Source organism: Lytechinus variegatus, chromosome 7 (genome assembly GCF_018143015.1).
Source record: "Lytechinus variegatus isolate NC3 chromosome 7, Lvar_3.0, whole genome shotgun sequence".
Classification (NCBI taxonomy): domain Eukaryota; kingdom Metazoa; phylum Echinodermata; class Echinoidea; order Temnopleuroida; family Toxopneustidae; genus Lytechinus; species Lytechinus variegatus.
The window spans coordinates 25,296,264-25,317,519 of NC_054746.1; the positions used below are offsets into that span (position 1 = coordinate 25,296,264).

The 21,256-nt window shown below is 33.2% G+C and overlaps 1 protein-coding gene across 6 annotated transcripts in view; it reads left to right on the forward strand.

The window, feature by feature from the left end:
• The window catches only part of LOC121418837 (ral GTPase-activating protein subunit alpha-1-like), a 91,282-nt gene that overhangs the window by 63,194 nt on the left and 6,832 nt on the right, over positions 1-21,256 (forward strand). For 5 of the 6 annotated variants that reach the window (XM_041613009.1, XM_041613011.1, XM_041613012.1 and 2 more), the window contains 4 exons: positions 75-233; positions 4,867-4,994; positions 15,788-15,906; positions 18,185-18,304. In XM_041613009.1, coding sequence (XP_041468943.1) covers positions 75-233; positions 4,867-4,994; positions 15,788-15,906; positions 18,185-18,304 — 526 coding nt within the window. The remainder of the gene's footprint in view (positions 1-74; positions 234-4,866; positions 4,995-15,787; positions 15,907-18,184; positions 18,305-21,256) is intronic. The other variant, XM_041613013.1, reaches the window with a different exon arrangement.

Below are 21,256 nucleotides of genomic sequence, written 5' to 3' on the forward strand. Positions count from 1 at the left end.
TTAAGTCATGAAAATAATGCCACCACAAAATGTGTAATATAGTATATTGTTTTCCCTGTACTTTTATTGTATAGATGCGTCACCTTGGTAATGATGAAGTCCACATTGTATGGTCGGAGCATTCCAGGGATTATAGAAGAGGTATCATAGCAACAGAGTTTGGAGATGTGATCATTGTGATCTACCCTCTGAAGAACCAGCTATTCAGGATACAAATCCAGCGGAAAGGAGATGTGAGTATCTAGATTCATGTTTTCTAATCTTGACTGTACTTATACAGAGGACAACTTTGTTTATCTAAAGGTGGAAGACTTTTGACTCAGCGATTTGATTATTATGATGCGGATGATGTTGGTGGAGGTGATGGTGGTGGTGGTGATGCTGCTGCTGCTGATGATGAAAATGGCGATGAAGATGGATGATGATTGGGAATGGTAGTAAGATGATATTGATGATGACATGACACTGATGATGATCAGGATGATGATGATCATGATTACAACAATGATGATGGATTTGGTGGATGTGGTGGGGAGGTGTTGGCAATGATGAGGATGTTGGCAGTGGAATAATGATGATGTTGATGATGTTGATGTTAATGGTGATTATGGGATTGTAATATTGATTGTTATTATTATGATAACAGTGATGTGTATGATTAAAAATAATGTAATAATTTAATGGAGGAAGATGTTGAGTATAAGTGAATTCATTTATATAATTGACTTAATTTATGTTAATCATTATGCACACATGCTAAATTATTTTATTGCACAGCGCCCTCTTCATTCACACTGTGTCAATCTGGGCACGTGCTCAAATTCAAGTATTATTTTTTTTTTATTGTTATGAGCTTTACTTCTACCTGACACTTTTCCTTGATTTTTTTATTTGATTTTAATTTAATTTTTTGTTATCTTCAACAACTGTGGGGGGACCGGGGTTGGTTGGGGCTTGGGGTGGGTTGGAGCATTGTAGTTTTCTTTGGCGCCTTTGAAATAGATTTGTGCGGTGCTGCCCTCAATTTGTTTTTGTTGCAATGATAATTCAACACTTGTATTGTTAATAGGGATAGATTGAGGGCGGTGTTGCATGAATTAGTTTTGGAAGGGGTTGCAGTGTTTCGGCTTGCCCTGTGTTCCGGCTGGCCCCGGTCTCCCCTACAGTTGTATTTTACAATTTTTGTGTTACATGCATGTTTATCTTTGTAAAGTCACATGGATTGGAAAGGAAGACCTTCGGGTTATAGTTATTTAGTTAATCTTTTTCCTTTCCCGGCATCCATGTGACTCTCCTTATCCTATTGTTTGTATATGTTGTATTATGTTTCATTATGCCGAATAAATAATAATAATAATAATAATAATTATTGTTCAGAATGTTATGGCATTGGCTGTTATGATTTTATAGTTCTTCAGTGACTTTCGTTGCAACATTCTATTAAAATTGAGCACTCTGTTGAAAATTGATAAAGCTTGTCCAAATAGTGTAATACCTAAATAGAAAAACAGCAGAATTAATGTGCTACCTCTTTTTAATGATTACTATTGGAGTAGGCAATAATAAATTCATTTGATAAAGTGAAGAAAATGGAGTTTGTCAAAAATGACTTTTTAATGAAACTATAAGGAAAAAGATTATTAAAGCCTATGGGTTTATTATGATTTTTCAGGTCAAGTGTTGCCAGCCAAAATACTATTCATGGGACATTGCATAAAGCTTGAGTCTGCTCAATCAAGGATTTAACTTGCAGGAATACAGAAGAATTCAAACAAGCATATCACTGATATTTTCATTAAGACTGGATGTTAAATAAGAAAATTATATCAATTGAAATTTCACATATTTGCCATAAACAATTATTGCATTTTTATTGGTATATCACCTTTATTCAAATAGAATATAAAAGAAAGAACAATGAAAGTTAGTCCAGGTTACTTGTTTCTTTAGGAAATGGGTCATAATACAAAATGAGAGTCACTGATTTCGCACACTCATACATGGAATTTATGATGAGTTTTATCATATGAAATAGTATGTTTTTCATTTTCTGTAGAATTCTTAATGAAGAAGCTCTTTATTAAATCGTAATAAGTTACAATGATGCTGAATGCACATATTCAAGGTGGAATCAAACTGCGTTGTCAATATAGGAAAAATAAACACTGAATTATTTCAGATTTAATATATATATAAAGAAATGGTTGGTGTGTGATGTCACCGGTTCCTCTTTTATGTTCATACAAATGAATGTTGCGTGAAATTGAGTGGAACTTCACAATACAATAACAAAATTCATGCAACATCAGATATTGATTAATTAAAAAGAAAATCTATTTGTTTAAATAAACTTATGATGTTGACTGTCTGAACTACAATAAACTTTAACCATCACATTTGACATCTGCTTAGCGAGTTGACCCCTGGCCAAAGATGTGCAAAATTAAACTGAGCAATATGTAATATAGAATGAAAATGTCTTTGTAATTTGCTTATTTAATACATTGCAAAACTGGGATTTATGACTTTTCATGTCATGTTCATATTAATCAACAGAAAATCATGCCGATTTGACTGCATCATATTAAACAGTTTTCTTAAATTTGACACTTGTATTTTGGAAACTGCTGTTTTAGTTGTAGCCCATTATTTTCTTTTACAATAAATGATCTTCAAGTATTGCAAGGCAATCCTCTTTATTTTTCAATCACTGCTCATGAAATGTGGCACGCCCACACTTCATTTGGGATGGTGGTATTAATCTACAGTGATATTCTTTTTTTCAATTCAAATTTGCTCTGTGTTATGCAAGAAATAATCTTACATGTAGTTTAATTTGTTTATTTATTTTAGTAATTTGTTTATTCATTTTTTATTCATTGCTATAGTCATCATTCATTTGTTAATTAATTAATTCATTAATTCATTCATACATATTTTTTTTTCATTAATTCACCAGTCATATTTTATTGATTCATTATGTTTTTCTCTCAGTTTCATTTGAATTTATCCATTTGTATTTTGTTTATTTTTTAAAATTCATTATTCATTTGTTCTTTCATTATTTCATTGATTTATTCACATGAACAAAAGGAAAAAAGAAGTATGGAACATGAAATTTAGGATTTATCATCAGTGAGTTGATAAAACCTCTCAAAATTTAAAAGAAACACTCTTTGTTTTGAAATGATTACATTGGTGAAAACCTGATATTTTGTAAGCAGTCTTCTATTTTCTGTATCTAGAGAACTTTTAGGCAAAAGAAGGTTGCCACCAATGTTATATCTCTAATATGGAGCTTTTTCGACGCTTTGCTAATATTTCTAATATTGATAAAGGTTTTAATGGCCCAGGCCACCGATGCTGATGTATAGTAAATGAGACTATATGATTTTCAGCATACGTATCATCGGTCATTGACTCTTGGGAAGTTCTTACTGTATGTTCAACACTACTTATAGGAACCTATTAAAGCTTGAAAACACGCAACACAATGACACAACTTATACTGTGAGAATATGTCTTCAAACGTGCACCAGAGTTCCTTTGCTCGGGAAAATCCTTGGTAAATTATTCATTTGTTGCAGGAACGGCAGGGAAAAGCGGCAATTAAGAGATTTCAAGTCATCCATCTAAAGGGTTATTCACCCTTTGCAGGAATAGAATACATGTAGGCAAAAATTGCTCATAAAAACGGATGCACATCCATCATCTTGCCTTGTCTGAATTGCAAGAGAATTCTCTTGCTTCCCTTGTTTACCGAGATTTGGGCAAACAAAAGAAATATTTTGGCATCAACTGAATTCTTGGTTCCAAAGTGATTATTTTTCCCACGCAAGAAAGCCATTTCTACCACTTTATTAGTGATATATCATCATTAAGATATATCATAATGTTTATGATTGTCAAAGTCTTCCATGCTTAGCAGCATTTGCATCTCGTACTTGTCATGTTGAAAATGAAGTATGGTCTTATGCTTTTATTGTACTGTTTACATGTAACAGACTCATATACAATAGCAGTGTAGTTATTTAGATACTCTTGGCCCTGCAACACATAGAATTATCATTTGCAAAAAAAAATATTTAAAAATATTTCTGATTTGTAACAGCCACTATGTTTTTGAATGATTAAACAATGATCTTGATTACAGACATTTTGTAATGCATTTCAAGCCTTCGGGGCCATTTTGCACATCAATGCATATTTATGAAAATGGAATCGATCATCCATTACAATATGATCGTGAAAGTACATAAATGTATCTATTTAATCATAATCAAGTTTACTATCATACTATAAATGAAATCCAATGGCCCTAAGTTTAATACAAGTCATGGTCTAGTATGCACTAAATGTGTGGAAAGTCAAAATTAGAAAAAACTGTGCTTACACTTTCTGTTTCTTCTACCCTTAGTGAAACACCAACTTTAGACCATAGTTTATTCAGAATAAGAGCAAATGTGTTTGGAGTGATTTTTTTTTTTTTTTTGGGGGGGGGGGTTAATTTATGATTTAAGCAAGGAGAGCAGAAATGTATTAAAAGAATTGATGATCATTTTCTGTAAAATAAAATATAGCACAAGCAGATATTCGTAATGAAATGAATTTTGGGCATTTTGAATTTGATAGACATTAATTCAGGAAGATCATGTGATGCTTTTCATGTTACAATTGAATTGATATGGTGACAAAATTGTTAATGTGTTAATTTTTTTAATTGAAATAACAACTCATGTGCATACTGATATTGGTTTCATCTCTGAACAAATATTACAATACTCTTGCATGTTTAACCTTGTTTATCCTTGTTTATTTCAAAGTATTCTTGACCCTTGTATAATTTTTTTATGTCCTTGTCATCAGGTGCCATTCTTTGGTCCTCTGTTTGATGGGGCAGTGGTGGACTATCGTGTTTTACCTGGCCTTGTGAGGGCGACAGCCATCAATGCAAACCGCATTAAGAGGTCTCAGCTGGAGTTCTACCAACAGTTGTATCCTTTTGTCTTATCAGTATTAATCTGAAGTGAATGAGTGGCCCATTTTCAGACATTGAGGGAATCTTGTCGATCCCTTTTCAGATATGAAGAATAAGGAAGAGCTATGAAGTCCATTAATGTAGGGCCTTTTCACACATGAATCTTGAATCGTCATTGTAATGATGATTGCTATTCTAATCGTGACTATGGTTAGCATTCGTTATTCTAATCATGTTTTATTTTAGTTTCACACATGCTAAATATTCGTCATTAGCCTTATTTGTCACCGGAATCATCATTCAAATTACAGGGCCGTCACCAGCTTTTTTCTAGGGGGGGTGCTTTTTATGAAAAAAAAACACAAAAACACAAAAAACAACGTATTAACTCAATTTCATGCAGTTATATAGCCCGCCAGCCAGATCTTTTTCAAAAGAGCCCTCAAGTATCCCTACCCCCCCCTCCGGTTTTTTTTTTTTTTTTTTTTTTTTTAATTTTTTAATTTTTTTTTTTTTTTTTTTGGTTCTGAAGGGGGGTGCGTTCGCACCCTCCGCACCCCCCCTGGCGACGGCCCTGAATTATGATTTTTTTTTTACCATGTGAAAGAGTAGTAAACATAGTAAATTGGGGAATGTAAAGGGTCTACATAATTGAAGCCTCTTTTAGGTATGAACAATTGATGGCCATCTTGATATTTTGTTTTAGCAACATGCATGAAGAATGAGAGAAAGTTTTGTGTTCATTTCAGATATGGAGAAAGAGGGAACATTATTAAATCTCTTTCACAATCATATGAAAAATGAGGGGAAAGTTGTTGTGTCTGAGATAATGTATTTTGAAGTGCATTAAACCGTACTTGATTTTTGTCTCACCTGCATAGCAGAGTGAGACTATAGGCGCCGCTTTCCGACGGCGGCGGCGTCAACATCAAATCTTAACCTGAGGTTAAGTTTTTTAAATTACATCATAACTGAGAAAGTTTATGGACCTAGTTCATGAAACTTGGACATAAGGTTAATCAAGTATCACCAAACATCCTGCATGAGTTTCATGTCACATGACCAAGGTCAAAGGTCATTTAGGGTCATTGAACTTTGGCCGAATTGGGGGTATCTGTTGAATTCCCATCATAACTTTGAAAGTTTATGGATCTGATTCATGAAACTTGGACATAATAGTAATCAAGCATCACTGAACATTTTGTGCAAGTTTCAGGTCTCATGATTAAGGTCAAAGGTCCTCTAGGGTCAATGAACTTTGGCCGAATCGGGGGTATCTGTTGAATTACCATCATAACTTTGAAAATTTATTGGTCTAGTTCGTTAAACTTGGACATTAGAGTAATCAAGTATCACTGAACATCCTGTGCGCATTTCAGGTCACATGACCAAGGTCAAAGGTCAATGAACTTTGGCCGAATTGGGTGTATCTCTTGAATTACCATCATAACTTTGCAAGTTTATAGATCTGATTCATGAATCTTTGACATAAGAGTAATCAAGTATCACTGAACATCCTGTGCGAGTTTCAAGTCACATGATCAAGGTCAAAGGTCATGTAAGGTCAATGAACTTTGGCCATGTTGGGCTTTTTTGTTGAATAACCATCATATCTCTGTAAGTTTATTGGTCTAGTTCATAAAAAGTGGACATAAGAGTAACCATGTATCACTGAACATCTTGTGCGAGTTAGAGTAGTTTTTAAAGTCAGCACTGCTGCTATATTGAACCGCGTGATGCAGGTGAGACGGCCAGAGGCATTCCACTTGTTAATGTTTCCTCTTTATTACAGAAAGGGTTTGAAGCATGTTAAACATTCATTTGAAAAATGACTAATTCTATGCTTGCAATAGTTTACACAAGTTTCTTGTCTTAAACCTTGATATTGCATGTCAGGTTCAGATTAGTGTGTTAGAGCACCTCAGATAATACTAACGCCTATAAGTTATTGGCATTTCAGAGCATTTATCTACCATTGTAGACCCTAGAGGGGAAAGTATGGAGAATTGTCATCTCCTAAATGAACTTGGAGATTAATTTTGTATTAAAGCACTGTTAAACAATATTTACATCATGATTTCACACAAGGCCTTCAAATGCATTATGATTTTTAAGTACTGTATACTTCTGGTTGTATAATTTCATAATTGATTTTCAAGTTACAACATGAACCTGAATTGGATCTCTGTGTCATCTGTTTACTTTTAAGGTATTTGGGTACTCAGCACTAGTATAAATAATGTAACATCAATATCCACCCCTATAAGTCAATGAAGGAGATAGATGTTTTGTAAGAATATCTGTTTCACTCAAAAGTACTGTAGAAAGGTCAGACGAGACTGCCAGCAAGGTATGACATCTAATGGTGATGACCTCTAAAACACATTTGATAATTTTGCCAATAAATTGTTACATAAAAATGCACATTTTCCACATCGTATTTACCATCTTTGAAAACATTACAGAATCAATTACACTCTAAATGAATAAAAGTCAGTTATACAACTCGATCCACTTGTGCACATGCCTAGGGTTAGGTTTCTTGTTAGCTTTTACAATATCTTTTATTTCCTTTTTACTCCTTAATGGCATAATACAAATACATATTTTAAAGATATTGTATAATTTCTTGTGGGTATGTTATTTATTGAAAGTAAAAGGTACAACAACCCTTCCTCAATGATTAATCATGGTGGAAGGGAAGGAGAAAGGAAGGAAGGTGGGACGAGTAGATGGTATGGAAGGAATTCTTTATTAAGTTCATCTATCTTGATATTAACAAATATATCTTCAGCATGACTTGTTTGAATTATTTTTTTAACCTCATATTGACTTGAATTTACTTGAATGTGACTGGTTTTGTGCTTTCTTGCTCTAATCATGTCAATGAGAGAACCTGCCTGTTTGTCATCTTTAAAAAAAAAATTATAGAGCACATGAACAAATCTAAACGTGTTAAGAATTCACAATTTAAGATAAGAACAAGAACTATAATAATACATTGAAGAGGCACCATTTGTCCTGTTCATGTTGAGTATTGACTCTGGTCAACAGAAACTAGCTATTGCCGTCGAAAATGGGTTAAATGATGCAGGAAAAAGTTAACTTCTTCCATATGTGTTATTTGCAAATAGCTGTAGCTACATGTTTAAGTTACTTAGCATAAAATTGTTCATATTGCCTCAAATTACCTGAAAACACCCATGTAAGACATCTTTTACAGTCTATTAATATAATCTGGTATTTAGTAAAGTAATTCATAGTTCATGGTCTCAGTGTGTACATGTACAGTGTTCCAATGATGTATCCTTGGGAGCCTTCTGCAGTGCAAGCAAGTGGATGACCTGCATTGCAGAAATTTTATCGGTTGTTCAACTGAGTTGTGAGAGACCCACATTAAAGACACCATTTTATTCTCCATATTTTTGCCATTTTTGAAACTTTTTTACTCAAATGTCTGTAATTTATGAATTAACATCGATATGTAGGCCTATATTTATTTTCATTCTATCTGACAAAATGTAGTTAAATCATCACCTCACCTCACCTCCTCCTCCTCTTCCTTGTCCTCATCCTACTCCTACTACTATTACTACCAGTTCAAATACACAATACATTTTTTGTATAGAAAGAGAATGTTTGTTGAATTATATAAAATGCCAGTCTCCATTTAGCACAATGTAATCCCTATTTGTCTCAAAGCCCTGCAATTTCTGTGACATGTTAAGAGTTAAAATCCCTTTCACATTAAATCTCTTGTCATGTAAACATGTGGGTATGGGTAAAATGAGACCTGAATGAATTAGGTTATAAACGGATGACTATGTCCTATTACTTGAGGGGACATATGGTCCATTAAGACATAGCTTTGACACTTTAAAAAACTAACACACATTTATCATTTGCACAAGGTCCTTTAAAAGTCATTGAAATTATGTGGCTATTATGACATTTTGAGGGCAGTCAACATATTTTGATGTTACTCACTATATGTCATGTCTTCACATACATTTCAGTTTAAATTATGTTAAAATGGGGTGTCTGCTTTTCACAAATTGCTGTAAAAGTGAAAAAAATACTTTTGATTCTAATCCACAAAGTGGCTGACATTGTTAGCTTGATTTACATTTTACACTGTAGAAGGTTAATATTACAATTCTAGTTTATGACATTAGCTCAATTCAATAAAAAGTTTGCATTGTTTAAATCTAGATATTTTTCATTATTGATGACTACATGTATAATGTTCTGATTTGTATTCTTTCTTAATGATGATGATGGTGATGAAAATTACTGCACTCCCCCCCATCAGTTATATCGGGAGGAGAGACCTGCAGGTCATAGTGATTCAGTTCATTTTTCGCCTCCCAGTCACAGGTGACGCCAAACAAATGATAATAATAATAATAATAAATAATAACGATAGTAATAATGATAATGATAATAAAATGGTAATGATGATAATACAACAACAACAATAATAATATTGATATGCGTTAATATATATATATAGCAGTTTTATTTAGAAGTTTTCTATTCCAAGGCACACACAATAATAGAAGGAATAAGAGTTTTTAATTACCTTCAGTGATTTTCTAGTTCATTGATAGATTGATTGATCAATTGATTACCAAAGCTGATTACTCGAAAGTAGATGAAGTGGTTTAGGGCTAAGTGGCAATATTTAAATCAATAATTGTACATTCTGATATTTTAAATAAATAAAAGAAACTATTGTTTCCATTTTCCAGTAACTATTTTTTCATGATATTTGTGTTAATAGTAATAATATAATATTCTGCATTTATATAGCACTTAATACATCGGAATAAGCGCTTTACAGACATATTATTACCCCGGTCATCGGATCCTTGCATGCCCGCATACAATGTATGCACCTTCTCCACTCCCTGGGGAGCATTCCAACAAGAATTCCAAGACTCGATTGCTAGGCATACTACATGTAGGCTTTCACATCCTACCAGGTACCCATTTAACACCTGGGTGGAGAGTGGCAAAGTGTGGATTGACGCCTTGCCAAAGGATGCTAGGCCATGGTGGGATTCGAACACACGACCCTCTGATTACAAGGCGAGAGTCAGAACCGCTAAACCACAACGCTTTGTTGATTTCATCTGCCACATGAAGTTTGGCTATGTTGGATTAACTGTGAAGTATATAGCAAAAATGAAAGTACCACAAAAAATAAGTTTATACAATATACCAAATGATTATTAGATGTAATGAGACTTACCTCAAGTGAAATGAGACTAAGTATGGGTTTTTTAGGGCAAATGGTATTGGAGTGATCAAATTACTTCAGTATTTACCCCATATTCCTACATGCTCCATTTGCATTTGTACTCATGTGTCCTTTTGCCTCCAACACACTTCAAATTCTGACACTAAAAGCCTCCCAAATCATGTGTAATTAAATGGGATCAAGCCCGTTATTAAGGCTGACATACCCCGAATGTAGGGCTAGTGCTGGTATGAGGTTAATGGGTTAATGGAACACAATTTAACACATACTGACAAAAATTTCCTCTCCTCTCTACCAAAACTGTATCAGAAAGAAGTGACATTTTTGTCTTCCAGAGAGTCCATTTTGGGTGTTTCAATTGGAGTGATGGATGAACTAGTTTCCGGTTTAGTCCCTTAGATTCTATTGAACGGTCCAGTTAATGACACTAAACGGAGGATATTTAGTCAGGAAATGGGTCAAGAAATTGTCAAAATGGTGTTCATTGCAAATAACGTGGTCCAGGTATCAGATGCAGAATATGGAAAGATCATTTATTTTTATATCTAGTTTGGAGTATTTTGATGCATTTTAGTGTGTATCGTTGTGAAATTTTATTCTTTTCTATGCTCTGTGCAATGGTATTTTGGATCTACTTGCATAAGATTTCATTTGTGTTATTTCTTCTTTACCATAATGGATCATGAACTGAAAGTTTTGGTTTTGGTACTTTGTGTTAAGTTCTGTTGTACAGTGCAATTTTCTATTCTTTCTGATGCTTTTTTTTCTCTCCATCTTCTCCTTTTAAATAATCTGCCTTTCAAATCCTGATTCTTTCAGATGAAAATGGTGTAGGTGATTGCAAAGTGACATCTATTTGTCCAAACATTATAAGGACATATTTCCTCAAATGCCTCAACAGTCAAATATTTATAAAGTGGCAAATTGCTTTAATTGATAAAACTATCATGTGATAATGGCACCAAGTATCCATTGCAGTTAAAAAGGTAGTGAAAGTATGCATAGTTTTGCTGAAGGCTTTGTAATGGAGTGTGAATGATAAAAGCAATCAGGCAGTGGGACTATTCATATCAATCAGAGGAGATCGAGTTGCATGCCAGTATCTTTCTATGGGTGTGTTCCCATTGACAGAATGGGTAGTATCTAGGCAGCTCATGCACAAGAATGCAAGTCTAAAAGTTGCTTTACATTTATCTGCACTTTGTGTTTTGACTAGGGAGGGGCACACTGGCAAAAAAGTGTTATTACTGTAAGATATTTGGTGGAAGTGGTCACATTTTGGTCTGTGGTTTCAATTTCTATTTATTTTTTTTGTGTATTTATTAAATTATTCATTATTTATATATTTATATATATAATCATTCATTCTTTCATTTATTCATTCATTCACTCTTTCTTTCTTTCATTCACTCATTCATTCGTTGGTTCATTCATTCATTTGTCCGTTCGTTCATTCATTCATTCATTTCATTCATCTATTCATTCATTCATTCATCTAATTCATTCATTCATTCATTCATTTGTATATTTATTTTGTATTCATTATTTATTTATTTATCTGTTGATTTTTTTATCTGTTCATGAATTAAATAATTCATTTACTATTCATTGATCGATTTATTCTTTCATTAATTGTTTATATATTTTTCAATGTTTATTTGAGAATTCTTCAAAGTATGAATTCATATGCCCATCTCTTATTATGAAGTTCATTTTGGTTATATTTAGGGTGACAATATGTTTAACAATCTTTGACCCAGAATTCACTAATGAGAAGCAGTGTAAAATGGCCTCTATGGTGACTGGGCTCTAAGAGCAATCCAATATTTGAGTAACCAGCAGAATTGAAAATATGGAACAATCAGGGCAGATTCGATATCTGGGCATGAGGTAACTTGAGACTCTGTTTAAACAATAATTGTGATGCATTTCAAAGGGTATTTTTAACCCGGCGTGCCATCTGGTATATCATGCATACCATCATATGAATTGTTGCTCGTAAAAATTGCAGAAATCTGAACTGATTTTCAATTACTCCCATAAAAAAAGAACTCTCTATTGTAGTTCTGGGTTCAGCTTTCAGTCATGAAATCATAATTTAATGATGTGCTACATGCATGTTTGAAAATGGATATCATATAACATTCCCTTTTCACTATTCACAGTCCAATGTAGGGAATGGGTTGCAATTTCTTTTTTTCCCTTTTCATCTTGATTTGATTGTGCTATAATTATGGCCTTTTACTTTCTCTATACCAGTTGCTTTCCATGAATATCAAGCTTGGTTCAGATATGGCAAATTCAGCAACATTTTTTAATGTGTAAATAATTGATTTGATTTTTTAAAGAATTCATTTATTTCCACATTCCAATAACAAAATAATATACAAGTGTAGTCATCTTTTCTCAGCATAAAATAAGCAAATGACATAATGAATAACATATGCATGCATACATTTTAACAATCTACTTGAAATGTATTCATACCTGATAAATTGATGATGATGATAATGATGTGAGTTTAATCACCCAATTTGATTTCCATAAATGTGCTTTGATAAATACACACATCAACTGTCAAAAAGATGTCCAAATGAAAGCAGAAAAAATATGGCATTTATGATGTCATTAGTTCATTTTTGTTTGGGACAAAAAAATTTTGGCATCAATATTTTAGAATATGATAGGTCCAGAGCTTTTTGTTGGCAGGTAACAAAATAATGTATGTTATCATCATCATTCTCATTTATTTTTACATTCATATAAAATAAATTCATTACAAAATAAATAAGATACATGCAATTTTTATACATCCATGCAAGTAAAATGCATTTGAAATAGGTTACATAATAAAGATGCTTTAAATAATAAAAAAAAGAGAACAGTTAATGCATACCAAAGTATGGAGTTCAAAATAACGGCAAACTAAAATACGGCCTTATGGCCCTGTAAAATAAGTTCCCTGATTTATGGTTTACCTGTAAGTAATTATAAACAATAAATATCTTGCTGAAAGTAATTTTTACATAGAAAGATTTAACAAAAAAAGCAAAAACAATGCATGCAGCCAAACAATTTTCACAGTATTTTGTTGTGTCATAGCCATATTAAAACCTTGATAACTTGGCTTGAAAGCGAGGTAGCCCCACAAGAATTTAGGACATGCTGGCATGTGAGCGATGTCCGACAGGTGGTTCTTATTGACCGCAGGGATAATTATTCCACATTGAAAATTGATCATGTTCTCATGATAACAATATATCTTGGCTTCTACTTTCCCCTGTAGGGACTAATGGAATATTTTCGGAGACCTAATAGTTATCGTGTTTCAGTTTGTGGAGAGTCTTGTTTTGTACAGGTGTTTTTGGAGAGATTAGTTGATGTGTTGGTTGGAACAAGAAAGCTGTTAGTTTATCATCTCACATTAATATTATGCCTCTCTGCCTCCAATAAGTGCACCCATTTTACTGTTTGCTTCATATTTGTTCAGAGGCATAATTTGAAAATGACAGATTATACAATTTTGCATTCAGGCAAATGCCCATACTTCACTAGAAATAAAAAGCCTTTAAATTATTCAATAAAATCTCGAAGTCTAAATACTATGATGATTTGTTGAAAAAAAAAACCCTAACCATTTGCGATAGGTTTGTATATTTTGAATAGGATTCCTTTTAATAGTTTAGGAAATAAATGCATTAACTGATGGTGAAAGCTAACAAATTACAAATTTTATATTGATTGAATAAAAATACATGTAAATCATTGTTATGTATGTTTTCATTTCAGTTGATAATAATTGTGATGAACTCGGCAATCTAATTATCATATACTCAGACTTCTTGCATTAACTCTTTCCACAGTCTTTACTTGAATACACTGTATGTTGAAAAAAAGCAATATGTTCTGCAGTCAATTCAAAATTATTGCTCATTTCAGAATATGGACTATTATTGAAAGTTGATTTTCTTCATACATTCTTCTGTATGTTCCTGTCAATGTTTCTTTGTAGCAAGTGTAGGTCTATTATTCATGGAACACTTGATAGTTTGTTTTGCAAAACGCGGCGTCTTGGGATCACGTGTCATGACAAAATAAATTGTACCTGTTTGGTAATTGTTCATTTATCTCTTTCTCTTCACAATTTATCCAAACTGTTTTATAAATGACTGCCTGAAAAGTGTGGGTGAAAACATTCCAGCAGTCCTTTATTTCTTTGTTTAAGAGGTGTTTGAATAAAAATCAAGATGGCCAAGTCTTTATCTTATAAGATGGTGCTTCTGTGGATGATATTAGTAGCTTCCAGCCAAACTCTTCATTTGAGTGCCTCAAAATGCTATAAGGTGCTTTCACACTTCCCGGGAGAATAAAATATATTTCCAAGAATTTACTTTAAAAATACTGGATATATTATTCTGCCTGAGACCTGGGTATCATTGCATAAAAGTAACTGTTATGGTAACTTTGCCTCCCAATGGTAACTACCATGGCAACTGAACTCATTAGCCAATCAAAATCAAGGATTCCTTGGAATTGGATGACAAAGTTACCACTGTAGTAACTTTTATGCAACAGGGCCCAATAGGACATTATTTTGTGGAGTGTAGTGCAATGAGGCTTTCACAATTTATATAGAAATATTATGTACACATGATTATATATGTTCTTCATGTCCCATTGTTTGGTTGGAGAGAAGTTAATATAACTGACTTTTGATCACACTGCAACTGTCCCTGTGAATATCTCTCACTTTAAGAGCCACCTTGTAATTAAATGGTATTTTTCACAGAGATTTTACAAGTGTGATGATATCATGTTTGCAAATACATTGCAATGTTCTAAATTAAGATTACAATAGCCGATATGACCAGATTTTTATTCCTGATTTGGGAGATATGAATGTATGTATCAGGCAAGAGTTATATATTTCTTCAAGGACTATCCATGCAAATACTAGCCTCTGGCTGGGTCACTTTTGCAGAACTCAAGGATATGTTGGAAGAAAAGCAAGCATGGAATTAAGAGGACTTCTTGTAGATGATTATTTGTCCACTTACAAAGGTAGATTATGTTGAAAGTACTAAATCTTTTATTAGGATCATATTATTTTCTGGTTGAAAGTAAGTACTTTCAAAAATCAAATTTTTGAATTAATGAGCTTGACCACTTGGGGTTGTATTACATATTTTTGAAAAAAAATTATAGGCCTGCATTTGCCAATATTTGCAACTAGGAGTTTTATAGTATTTGATACCAAATGCTGGCTATATTTAGCATGTTACATGTACATGTTTTTATTGAATAATGAGCTTGACCACTTATGAATAAAGACATGTTAAATATGTATTTCTTATTTTTTTATCACCGCCGCATTCTGGACAGTAGATATTTGCATTGCATTGTGAATATGTACCTGTAACCCCCCCCCCCCTTAAAAAAATCAACCTTAGTTGACTTGTATCTAAATGCAAAATGTAACTTGGAGGGGGCCATCAAATCTTTAATTTCTAAAAAATATTAGCATTCCTTAACATGTTGCGTATTAGCTACGAGGAGAGAGCTAAGTACTTGGATACCATCGTTAAGAACCACAAAGACTGTTCAACTTTTGAGGACTACTCTGCCCATGTCTTTGAGCCCGCCCTCGCTAGACAGAAAATACAGAGTAAGTAGTCTTATCTTGTCATTAGGCAATTTTTGATAAATCTAGTAATCAACTTCTATCTTTCTTAACAGATTTAAAATTTAAGTATTTTGAAGTTTTATCTTATTGATGATTAAATTTTTTTTTTCTAATTAATCTGTTGAAGGACTCTGTTTCTACAATATCTTCAAAGCAGTTACTCACAGTATGACAATCTCATATTTATTGTGTATACAAATTTTGTAAACACATGTGAATGTAATGACACCACATCTTCTGGAAGTATTTCTTATCACAATTATTCTGTCAGATTAGTGATTGCAGGTATTGTCCTGATAATTTGTGAAATATGATGCTAGAAATCAACAGTTCAACAAATTTAGTAGAGTTGAAATGGGTTATTAAGCATAAAAGGTAAGTTTCATCACACTCGTACAAAATATGCTAAAATTGAGCTCAAGTGATTACAAAATATGTTATCTGTAATGAGTTTTCTGAATGGAGTAATGATAAAACATACATACTGAATATCAATAATGATTTAGCACTTGAGCTCTTGTTAGATTAATATAATTTGCTCGCTTTTATCTTTCTTCTCATCTCCAAATGAAAAAAAACACACTCTACTTTGTCAATCTAAGGGCATGTGGCCCCCAAAACAATTTTCAACCAATTGCGAATAAATAATAATTGCCAAATTTGAAAGATGCAGATCAAATTCAAGTCCCATTAAAATCAAGTTATACTCCATATTTGCAAGTAAAAGACAAGAAATCATTTGGAAATTTGTAGTTTATTGCAACACGAATCATTGATTTTGGATCCATTTATTACTTTGATTGAAAACATTTTTGGCAATTGGCAATTTGGGTTTGGTTTTAGAGATTTTCAATAAATGCCCACTTTGCCAATTTTTTTTTTAAATTGCACAATCAGGCCCATGGTTTTCCTGTGTGAAGTCACTGGCTATTCACTCCCAAATTATCCATCATTGCATAGAACTGTATTTCAAAGTAAATGTATAGATGCTATATTATTCAAGAATAGTATTTGGTTGCATTTCAATATAAATTATTTTTTAACAGTGGTCATGCTAACAATTCATGATAAGGTTCTCCTTGAAACATTGGACATTGTTCTTTTTCTTCAGTTTTGTATTATGTATTTTGAGGTACATGTATTACATGCAACGAAAAAAAAGGAATGATCATTTGAATGCTAATAATTATTGAAAAACTCAAGCTGTTTATTTGGGGGTGTTTTTATTCTTTGTTTTACTCCTTCAATCCAAACCAGAATTTCCACATTGGCCTGTTGTGTATTATCATATAAATTGAAATACAGTGCAGACCAGCTTAGCATATTATAACTAGACTATACTACGTAAGAACAAGGCATGTTTGGCAATGCACTGAATTGTAATATTCCTTTTCATTTGAGAGGATTTTTTAAAATACTGTTTTTGATTAGTTTATATGTAATGTCCATTTTGTTCATGTACTTTTTAAATTAGCTTTGTGTCGTGTTGAAGATAGTACCTCAAACTTGATATGAAATTCAGCCTGATGTGATGTTGACCGTTTCTGTTTGCAAAATTCATATGTCATTATTGAAAACAGAAAGAGTTTGTGGAAAAAGTGTGAAGGGGGTGTTTCATTGAAATAGATAATAAAATGAATGTTCCTGATTTGATTGAATGATGAACAGACAGATGCAAGTATAATCGCTGATGTGGTTTACGGTACCCATTGTGGAGTGTTATAGAAACAGTGGAAAGAAGAAGAGAAGAAATGAATAGGCGAGAAAGTGGAGATTTGAGAGTAGAGTATTCTTTCTTGAAAGTAGGAGTGAAGACGGACAGTCAACCTGTCCGAAATGTCGAGGCTCTCTACTCCTCATCATCTCTACTCGCGCCGACTCAAGCCAGCATCTCATCAGCTCTACTACTCAAGCTGTTCTCAACTCATCAATTCCTTCTGATTTACAGTCCGTCTTCACTCCTACTTTCAAGAAAGAATACTCTACTCTCAAATCTCCACTTTCTCGCCTATCCATTTCTTTTCTTCTATCCACTGTTTCTATAACACTCCACATGGTGTACCATAAACCACATCAGCGATTGTACATGCCACCATGCAAACCTTCAAACAACATCAGATGCAAGTATGTATGCATACATATAGGTAATGTATACTTGGTTATGTCAGATATAACATTACCCTGTTTAATTAAGATTTGTGTAGTTTTTAAAAAACTTACCTATATGAATAACTTGCCCTTCCTTGCACGCATCAATCAGACACCAGGTATTTCACTAGCCCTGAGGCATCCGGCAGCGGCCCAGCCAACAGCCTGACCAATGTGGATTCGAAGGGCTCCCTCTTGCCATCAAAGCTACAATTTACGTCAAAGTCCACGGGTAACAAACTTACCATGGCACTCTCTTCTTGGTTTGATGTTCACTGTATTGGTTCTATGTTGACGATTGCTAATATTTCACCTGTTCTTACTCTAATCGTATCTATTTGGTCTTATGGGTCTCCTGGAGTACACTTTAATACAATCACTGTGTGTGTCTTTAAATTTATCTTATACTTTGGGAAAACTGTGCACAAATTATAATATATAAAATGATAGGTAGTGAAATGAACTCACCGGTATTCATATCTTCTGCTATATTATGTAGTCTAAGCAATATATCTATACAAATTAATCATTTAAGAAAATTAATGAATTATCAAACTTTGGAAGAAGTAAGGAGAGAGCAAGCTTAGTATAAGCTGGGAATTTTCAGAATAATATTATCGGAAAGAATATTTTCTCCTAAACTTTGGCTCTATTGTGTAAAGATATTTAGGTCAAAGTAAACTTTGTGGGACCAAAAGGGTTAATGAACATGATAGGTTGAAGTCAAGGGAAATAGTTTCTTAAATTTACATTTGATAAATCATATTTTATACTGGAAGGTCTTAATATGATTAAAAGAAGGACTCAGATGGTCTTTTGCATTCTATACGGAGTGCGGTCTGGTGGTTTGAATGTTTACTTTTGACTCAATAATTTTTGTTCATTGCATGCTCTTTTCCAAAACCAGCTATTCATTCTTTGGTATATCCAGTTTTGTTTGGTTTGATATGATTTTATGCTTTTGGCTATTACTTTCTTGCATTAGACATAATTTAGATTCTTATAACATTGTTGTTTCTCCTGTTATTTGCTTCTTGTCTGTGATGTATAAACAGTTCATACATTTTTTTTTTATTTGATGTTGCTTAAGGCTTATCATATTTGTGTATATTGTGTACACATTTGACTCATTGTTGTAATGCCCCGTGTCTCCTTCCCCTCCCTAAAAAAAGTGACTTTGTGAATTTAGCCAGCAGGGGCAAGGGGTAGATGTTTGACCCCATCGGGGGGGGGGGGGGGGTTGCGTTAATATAAGCTAAATACCCTACTAGGGATTTTAACCTCGCTTATGATTAAATCTCTTTTAAATTCAGTCCTTCAAGTTTTCTTGTCAATGTTTTAAAGGAGTTGTCATTTTCATTTTTCTTTTATTCTTTTGAAAAGCCTCTTATAAATGACATACTCCAATATGTCTTTACATTTATGGTACTTACCAGTATCAAAACAAACTAATCATGATTATGATAATATCTAAAATCTCAGTATTTAGTTATTTAATCAATTGAAATGTGGAATATATTTCACTTTATGGTATTGTAGTGATTGAGAATCATCTTAAACAAAATACTTGTCCATAAAAATGAGCAAGAGATAAATATACGTACTCGATTGAGCTAATTTCTTTAAACATTTTTTTCCATCCTAAAAAGAATGTGTGTATTACTCTCCTTCAAGACACAAATCAGTGGTAACATTCCTCATGTATGGTATGTTTAAAAATCTTTTTTTTTAGTTGTCAGCCATTCTAAGATGCATGAAAATTCCATCCAACCAATTGCGGAGAAGATAATTCCAACCAATCCAAACCCATTTCCATATATTTCTTCACCCATTCTTCCTCCTTCGTAATCACCTTTATCTTCATTGCATGATTTTTTTTCTTCAGACATTGATTGACTTTTTACTTCTTGTTAACGGTATTCCAAATCGTAAAGGCCCAAATTCTCAAAAGAAGTTTGAACCCCTTCTAAGTTTTAAATTTAGACCAGGGCATTAAACTTCTTTTTTAAATTCTGGCAAAGAGTTTTATATTATGCATTTCTTGTCTATGGGAGCTTTAAAGTTGACAGTGGTAACAGGATGCATGTTGTCAATAATTTCATGAAGTGTCCCAAGAGATAAAAAATGACTCATTGTATTCAAATATAGATGAAACAAATATGCAATCAATTGCAAGAAATATTGATTTTGGATCGTGAAATTGACTTGCAATTATAAGACTTGTAATCAGTCACAGTTTTCTTGCTTTCTTTCCTGGTCTTTAATATTCATTTTCTTGTTTCTCTCATTCTTAATCACCTTGGTGTACTTTAAGGCTTCCATACTTCCAACATTCCCCTGGTTTCGATGCAAACCATGATTTTGCTTAATTAACATTAAAATATCTATCAATTTTAATATGATGATATGAAATGAATGGATAATGATATGAATGGATATGATATGATGGATATATGATATGATATGAATATTATGCTATGAATATCATACAGTTATGAATATCTATAAATTTTTATGATTTTCATAAATTATTGAATGTATGATAACAGTCCATTTTGAATTTTTTCTCTTCTTTTTTCATGTGGATTTATAATATCACCAAAAAGTTCTCTCATCGTGATCAGGACAACTTATCTGTGTAGAACAGGCACCTATGAGAAGGCAAAGGGTCACTCGTTAAAATATAAAACGGTCCTCAGGTGTAAGGGGCACAGAACATGTTTATGAGGGGCACTTTTCTTGAGTAAAAGGGGGCACTGTTACAAGAAAAGGCACCTCTATAAGAATTAAAAATAAAGGGGCCCTTGCATGTCTCTTAGGTATGAAAGGGGTAAAAAACATGTTCGTGAGGGGCACTTTTCTAGGATAAAAGGGGGCACTAATTCTAGAAAGGGCACTTACAAGCAGGTCCTCACATTAAAGGGGTACAGAACATGTTTCATTAGGGCACTTTTCTTGGGTAAAAAGGGGCACTGGTACAAGAAATGGCACTTGTTAACACATACAACGGGTCTTCCTCAGGTAAAGGGGCACAGTACACGTTCATGAGGGGGCATTTTTCTTGCGTAAAAAGGGCACTTTTTCAGGATTGCAGCCCCGACATCGGTCATAAGAATGGCTTATTCCAAAACCTGATAATTTGAAACCCATTTCCCTCTAAAATTGAAGACTGACATGCGATGAG